Source organism: Quercus lobata, chromosome 3, assembly GCF_001633185.2.
Source record: "Quercus lobata isolate SW786 chromosome 3, ValleyOak3.0 Primary Assembly, whole genome shotgun sequence".
Taxonomy (NCBI): Eukaryota; Viridiplantae; Streptophyta; class Magnoliopsida; order Fagales; family Fagaceae; genus Quercus; species Quercus lobata.
Window position 1 is genome coordinate 19,574,354 of NC_044906.1, and position 8,735 is coordinate 19,583,088.

General features: G+C 35.4%; 1 protein-coding gene and 1 pseudogene across 1 annotated transcript; one reads left to right on the top strand and one right to left on the bottom strand.

The window, feature by feature from the left end:
• Positions 1-2,967: 2,967 nt before the first annotated feature.
• Positions 2,968-3,483, bottom strand: LOC115980498. The gene has a single exon (XM_031102736.1). The coding sequence runs from the start codon at positions 3,481-3,483 to the stop codon at positions 2,968-2,970; it is 516 nt and encodes a 171-aa protein (XP_030958596.1).
• A 3,253-nt stretch (positions 3,484-6,736) lies between these two features.
• Positions 6,737-8,451, top strand: LOC115980500 (annotated as a pseudogene).
• The last annotated feature ends 284 nt before the right edge of the window (positions 8,452-8,735 follow it).

Genomic DNA, 8,735 nt, shown 5'->3' on the forward strand with positions numbered 1-8,735 from the left:
AAGATTGGTGAGGGTAGGGTTTGCAGTCATGGAGAGGATTTTCAGGGAAGTATTTAGCTAAAAAGGAGTTGGGATGGTAAACCATTCTCCAAAATTCCACAATTCCAAGAAGTATTTAGACCACCTGAACGTGCGCCAAGCTCCACAATTCCTCATTCTCTTCCTGTACTTTTCCCCTTTGTCTTTATCTCTTTCATTTTTTTTTTTCCCTTTTACATACGAAAGAATTAGACACTCAATAGCACCAAATCTAATATGAAATTGGAAATCTCTCATTCATTCTAGCATGTACTAACAAATTTAGGGTATGAAGAGACATTGCATTTAAAAATATTAATCACTTGCATATATAATTAATGTTTAACTAGAAGTTACTCAAATATGCACTTGTACAATCTAACATATTTAACATGTTTGACTAACTTCTTTAGTTACAAAAATTATCCAAAAAATTTGCTACATGTGCAATTAGTTGTCTAAATAAGTCAGATTTGCTGTCCAAGAAACTATCCAAGGCAAAGTTGTCCAAAAATGCTATCCGCTGCGCAATATGCTACCATGTCCACTGCGCAATATACTATCGAACAAACTATCCAAAAAATGTTATCCATGATATTGCAAAATCAATATTAGCCTGAAAATATGTCAAAAAAATCAAGTTACATTTTAAACTTAAACAAACATAAGAAAATTTCACTATAATTGAACTTACCATTTATTAGTTTTTTACATACCAAAAAAGTGTTGTGTTTCCACGCAAGCATTTGTATTTTCAACACATAAGTTAGTCCATAATTGAACCTAACTTCATTTCCCTGTGTATATATATAAACAAATAAGTTTATTCATTTTGTAAGTAGAGAGGATATAAACATATGGGTTTATTTTTTACTTGACCAATATTCATTTGGTGAGTAAGAATTTAAACTAAATATTTTAAATTTGAGGGACCAAAACCAAACTTGCCTCAACCAAAAATATAAGTCACTCACCAAATTGTTATAGGTGGAACTCACACAAAAAGGTCAGTCAAGAACGATGGAGTTACTCACCACAGGCCAAGCCACTCACAAAAGGTCAGTCAAGAATGATGGAGTTACCTACCACAGGCCAAGCCACTCACACAAAAGGTAAGTCACTCACCACAGGCCAAGCCAAAACCCAAATCACCCATTGCCAAGTATGCATAGCCAAGAGACAATCAATAGCCAGCCACACCCAAATCATCCATCACTATCAACCATCAAAGAGCCAACCCAAATCACTAGTCATCAAGACAACACACAGCCAAACCATAACAATATCCCAACCCATCTACTACCTGACTGACAGCCAAGACCCACTTAAACACATAAAGCCACTTCAACAGAAACTTCATAATACAAACCAATCAGAAAAACAAACTTCAAATCTAACAAGTTCATGGGGAAAAAAAAAAGTAGGGAAGATTGGCAGAGCTCAACTGAGGGAAGATAGTCACTTAAAGCAACGTTTACGTTTTACCTGACAAACAACTGCATCATTTGATACTTGAGACAATGATGGAGTTAACATTACAAATTAATTTTGATACATTAGAGCACACCACCACATAAACCAGCCCACTAATTTGGTAAATTCAACACTAATTTTGACTGGTAAACTGATCTCCAATCTGGGTATTGAATATATATTGATCACAAAAATTTATAGTTTAGGATGGACATTACAAACAATCCTATAGTTTATGGTAGATAGTTACAATAAACCTTGGTATCAAAAAGTAACTTTTTTCAACTCAAATTATGTTTTGCCAAAATATTCCAAAGGATTGGGAGATTTAGCCCAAAAAAAAAAATGGTGATTTTCTTTTGGGTATAAGAAATAACTAATACATATATTGGGCAAGATTAGAAAGTCAGCTCATTAAGGAAAAGAATAAAGAGCATGCCATTCAAAGAAGAAGAAGAAAACAAAACCTGGTATTTAAGTTGATGAACTCATCGAGTGGAAAGGGCGAGTCCTAGATCGAGATTGAAGCGTGCATGGTGGAAAGAAGCAGAGGAGTTTGAGGTTGTTCTTCTGACTTCTGTCTTTCTGTGTTCTGTTCTTGTCTTGCTCAATCTTCTTCTATGTTGGGGATGGACCCGCGGTGACTATCACAAAGGCGTTTGGCTTCAGAGAGACCTTCACTCCATGAGAGTTGGGACTTGGGACAGCTTCACACACGAGAAAGAGGGAGTGTGAGTGTTTGAGGGTTTGGTTTCAAATGCTAAGTTTCAGTGTTTGGGTATGAGCTGGGGCTGCAGCGACAATGGATTGAAGGAAAGGCAGAGAATGGGTTGAAGGAGAGGCAGAGACGGTAGCCGCGCAGGGGAGAGAGAGAAAGAGAAAAAAAATTGATTTTCTGTTTGGTTACTCAAGACTTTTACCAGAACATTGGGCTTTTGTTATTTGGTGAGGTGTCAAAATAAGGAGACATTAGATTAAATGGATGGTTGGGTTTTGAGGTATTGCACTGGATGTGAATCCAGTCACAAGTGCAACAACCTTTCGGGCTTTTTTTTTTTTTTTTTTTTTTTTTTTTTTTTTTTTTTTTTAATTGAGATTGTATTAAATTCTCCTTTTTGTGTTTTTTCAATTCTATAATGTCTAAGCTAGAGGTACGTTGCATTAGACCTAAGAAATAACAGGCATTCTATTGCAGCTAATATTGGTTGTGTTAGGGCCTTAATTATGAAGCATGCATTGATTGTGCTATGAGCCTATGAAAAAAAAAAAAACATGAAATAAGATAATAATAAGATGTATTGAATTGCATTAATTATAAACCATTAGCTAGTACAAACTAGTAGATGTTATTGATACTTTATAGAATATGGGACTTTTATTTAACTTTTTTTGTAACAAAAAATTGGGCAACACGGATATAGATGAGCACCAACTTGATTGTTGGAAATTTTAGTCATGTCAACGCGGAATCAAGGCTTAGATGTGAGCGACAATGGCTTCCGCATTGTTTTGCATCTGGCTAAGTTTGGTAGTCAAGTCAGATATTGGAGACTCGTAGTGTCTACCCTTGAAATATTGGTCACATTGTTGTCTATTGACCGTGGCCTCTGTCAGCCGGGATTTAGCAGCAACAACGTTGCCCTGTGCGGTGGAAGTTACCGCGGCCTGAAGTTTCTCAACTACAGTATAATATCTTTTAGAGCAATTGATTAGGGCTTGCTTCATGGGCCCTTCCTTTGCTGAATCTCTCAGTCCGTCGATTTTGTAATCTACCTCGTCAGCGAAATTCCTTGTATGATTTAATGAAACTACGGCTAAAGTCTTGAGATATCTAGCTGAATGGGCCACAGAGTCCGGTACAAGAGTTTCTAGGCACAGAACCTTGTAAATGGTATAACCACAAGCTTGTTCAATCAAGGTGGTCTGGCAAAGAATTTGGGTTGGAAAGACAGTCAAAAGAAGCACAAAGACGAGGCTTGAAATGGGATTCATGTTTTCACTATAATGTTTTCTTTTCAGATAAATTTTATGTTTTTGAATAGGTGTGGTCAATCTAGCTATTGGGCTTCTTCTTTTTTGTGTTTTTGAGAAACTTTTAGCTATTGGACTATGGTTATATAGAGAAGAGTTGGGATGTGATCGGTTCTAAGTTCAACTACCTATTTTGAAAGTTGATCTATAAAAGGTAAATGAAATATTTTAGTGCAGGATTGAATTAAATATGACCACACAACCACGCTGTTCAACCGGTTCCTTTGACCTTACAGTGGTTATTATGAGGAGTTTGTACTTGGAATCATCCACTCCCAAGTTTCTAGCAAAACTTTTCCATCTTCCCTTTATTTTTAGTTGACATAAGTAATTATTATTTCATCGGGATTAAGTCTTGTTGTATAAGAATGTTCTTCTCTATTTCATTTAATCATCTAATAGAAGATGCGATACTTGTTTGGATTCAATATTAACCTATAAATTATTGGTTCCATGGTCATGACCATTATTAAGAATGAAGGGGCTTGATTTTACTTTCCTTCCTAAATAGAAATACAGGTGGGGGGAAAATTGATGGGTTCTACCCCTTAGAAATAGGGATAAGATAACCAGAATTGCACATATAAATTAAGAATAGGTTTAATAACAAATTTTTTTTTTTTTCCCATAATTTGCTAAAGTGATAAATTGTGAATGGTGGTAAATATTTAGTAGACTGTAACAGACATTGTAATGTAATAGCTATTCATATGATTTAGCTATTCTTTAGTTAGTTATTTTTACACTACATGAAATAGTCATTCCTTTTGAATAACTATTTTTCAAAATGAAGAATAGTTATTGTTCTTTAAATAATTTGTAGTGGCTATTCTTTTGCAAGTGCAATAATTTCTAAAATTAATATATATTCAAATAAACAAACTTCTCATATACAAGTAACAATTATAAAAATAAAAAATCATAAAAAAAAAATACTCATTTCTCTCTCAATTTTTTTTAAAAAAATATTATTTTTAAGGAAATATAATTGTTTGAGTAAAATATTTCATAAAATAAATTTTAAATTATATTCTAATGTTACAACTCATAGCCAAAATTATGAACAGATTTAGTTATTCTATTACAACACATTTTATTCTCAATAATAAATATTACAATTCTTGTCATAATTTACATTCAGTATACTAAATATGCCTTTAATGGTAGGCTTATGTAAAAATAACTGTCAACCAATTACAACTTGCCAAAAACAAATTGCAAAAATAAAAATTAAAGAGAGTGAAATTTTGTGTCAATAGCAGAGTTAACAAGAGGAACTACAAATTGCAAAAATAAAAATTAAAGAGTGTGAAATTTGTGTCAATAGTAGAGTTATTAAGAGGAACAAATCCCATGGTTGAAATTTCTAATTTTATGAATATCACCATAGTTTAAAACTGAAATGGGAAAAGTCACACTAAGGGTCATCAAATAGCCCATGGCCCATGGACTGGCCCAGTAGCATAATGGGCAATATTGTGGGCATAGCCCAATTTATGGCTTTACCCATGGGCGCCAGCCTAGCCCGTTAGCCCAGCCCCTTAGTACCCGTTGTCCAAAATTTATAACAAAATAATTTGCTTTAGACATTAGGAATGATTGTGATACAATATGCATAATAAATATATATATTTTGGTATTAGTCTAGTAGCTTTGATTTTTAAAACAAAGTTAAAGATGACTATTGCCCTACCTCTGCCTTTGGAAAGAAAGTCATTTTTTCCTTTGATAAATTCCAATTCTTTCCTTACGCAATCATTTTCAAAGTTTGTTTTGGTGAATGAATGTACGTGAGTTTAAAGTTTAAAAAATGCTATCATGTATGATTACATGTAATCCTGATATGGACATACTTTCTTGGAGAAGTTCCTTGTTAGGCCAATCTCACATGTGCTCCAGCATTTATGTTATAGTTACTGTGTTCTTCCCCGAAAGTCCTTTGCCTTGAAAAGCGAGGCTAGCTTACCTTTCCCTATCATGTATGAGTAATCATATGGACATAGCCTTGTTAAAGTGCTCCATTTAATGTAGAGACGAGGCTCAACAGTTTTTTGAGACTGCTCTGCATTAACTCCTATACTTATCATAACACCTCTCTTTAAATCCACTAGCTACTAGCTAGCTACTTCCACCACCCCAAGAAGCTTAAGCAGTTAGAGCATTCTTGCCGAGACTTGTAAAAAATTTAGTATTTATCCTTTTAAAACCTATTTGTGTAAGATATAACACATCATTTTACAATATAACTTATATTAAAACTTCTATTTTTATTTTTACAATTTCATTCAAATAATGTTTCTTTATTATTTTTCAATAATTTTTTATTTTCTTTTCACTCCATTGTCTCTCTCTTTCTCACAGCACCGCCGGCACCACACTACCAACCACCCACCAAAAACCCACCACCCATACCACAACCACCACTAACAAAAAAAGAAAAAAAAAATCAAAGTAGAAAGAAACCTCCACATCCACGTCCACCAACAACCACCACATCCACTCAACACCACCAACCATAGCCAAAAAAAAAAAAAAAAAGAAACCTCCACCATCGCCGCCACCAACAAACCCACCACCACCGACCCACCACAAATCATACCCATCCAAAACCAAATCACAAACCCACCACCCAAAACCAAATCACAAACCTACCAAAATATGCCAAAATCGGAACCCCTGTACAAACCCACAACCTATAAATCGGAACCCAAGGTGTGAGAGAGAGATAATCATAGATCTGAACCAGTGAGGGTGAGTGGGAGAGCAAATCGGAGGCAGCGGCCAAAGAGTAGAGAGATCGGCGACATGCTAGCGACGTTGCAGACGGAGTAGAGAGATTGAGTGACTGATAGTAGAGAGATCGACAACAAGTAGAGATCGGCGACGAGCACAACAAACCATGAACCACAGAGAGAGAAGAGAGAACAGAGATGAGAAGTGAGAGAGGAAAGAAAATGAGAAATGAGAAAGCCATTGGTGAATAAAGAACAATTTTTTATTTTACAATACAGCTACAGTGCGCTCTCAAAAATGGGAGTGCACTATAGCAAGATTGTAAATTTTATACAACATAACAGTTTTGATGGAGGGTACGTTTTGGGGTTCAGCTGTTAAAAAATAAGATTTTTAGCATATAGGAGCCTTAATGAGAATGCTCTTAAGCTCATGAGAAAGAGCAAAGAGAAAAGAAGAGTTTTTACACAGAGAGACAAGCATGGAGGAGGGGATAGATCATAGGATTGTGAATTTGTGATTGTCAATGGCATCAAAATGCACATAGCAGAAAAAGGACGAGGCCTGGTGGTACTATTCCTCCATGGCTTCCCTGAGCTTTGGTACTCCTGGTGCCACCAAATTCATGCTTTGAGCTCACTTGGATACCATGCTGTAGCACCAGATCTTCGAGGCTTCGGTGACACTAAAGCACCAACTTCCATCACCAGCTACACTTGCGATCACATTGTCAATGACCTTGTTGCTCTCATAGAATCTCTGGATGTGGAGCAATTTTTTCTTGTGGCACATGATTGGGTAGCCATCATGGGTTGGTACTTGTGCCTGTTTAAGCTTGAAAGAGTGAAGGCATTTGTGTGCCTTAGTGTTCCATTCACACCAAGGAGTCCACAGATGAAGCCAATGGATAGAATGTGAGGTTTCTTTGGAGATGACAACTATACATGCAGATTCAGGTTCTTGTTTAGCTAACATAACCAGATTTGGCTTCTTGTATACTTAAATGATCATGTTTTAGTATAAAATCTTATTTGTTTAATCCCATTTACCTCTTTGGTGCCTAGTTTCTATGAAACAGCTAAAACAGTTAGGTAAGCATGCTTGTTTGATTTGAGCAAAGGCTCTCTAAGTCACATTATTTGCTTTGTTATGATTCTTGCTCAAGATTTTTAGACTTAGACTTTAGTACACGTTACATTCCAAGTTATAAAAGGCTAAACTTGGACTCTGAAAATTGAAAACCAAAACTTGGTAACTATTATCTTATATTGCCACCCAATTTTACTTTGATATTTCCATATGTGTTGTAGGCACCAGGAGAAATTGACGCTGAGATTGCTAAAATAGGTACAGCAAATGTACTCAAGACCATTTTATCAATTCGAAAACCAGGTCCACCCTGCTTCCCTAAAAGAAATGAATTTGGAATATGTACCAATGCTTCAATTTCCTTGCCCTCTTGGCTTTCAGAAGAAGAGCTTACTTATTATGTCACAAAATTTGACCAGAAAGGCTTCATTGGGGGATTGAACTACTACCGAGCAATTGACCGGTATGTTACCAACTTCAATAAAAATGTTTCAAAATCTAAATGTCAAAACATTTCTTATGCTTAAGACTTGATATGTAACAAATTCTAGGTGCCTATTTCACGTTTAAGGTTTTAATTCTTAAATCAAATAGTGTATTGAGTCATGTTTTTTAAAATGACTATATCTTAGATGTGTAATATTTAATATGAAACATGAGATTGATTCATTTCAGATGGAGATGATCCTCTTCCAAGATGCTCACCTGGCACGTTTTTAATCAACAAAAGAACCAAAATCTTGGGTTCACATAAAATAAGCATGAAACTTAAATCTTGGCCTTCTTTAACATTAAATGTCCCAGTACTTTGGTATTCATAAAACAAACGTTTGAGAATTAGTTTCTTATTATTGCGAAAACTGGGAGGTCACAGAAAAATGGATCAGAGTCCAAGTGAAGGTACCTGTGAAGTTCATAGTGGGGGATTTGGACATGGTGTACACCACCCTAGGGACAAAGGAATACATACACAATGGTGATTTCAAGAAAGATGTGCCATTTTTGGAGGAAGCTGTTGTGATGGAAGGGGTGGATCACTTCATCAACCAAGAAAGAGCAAAGGGAATCGATTCTCACATCTATGACTTCATTAAGAAGTTCAAATAAATTCTGTTAGTAAATACTGTAAATTGCGCACTGTTTCTATGGGTTCATTAGGAATTCAATCTGTCACTCTTGTGGCACTAAGCTTGTTGGTTGAATAGACATTGTCATATGATCTACAAGGCTGCTTTATTAAGTATGAATTTTTCCTTGAATATCTGCTTGAATATCTATTTCTTACAGTTATTTCATTATTAATGAGAAGCACATATTGGTACATGGATTCCCCAAATCCCAGTTATTCATGGCTGGTTAAAATTTGAATTTAAATTGTTGTTTAAGACTCA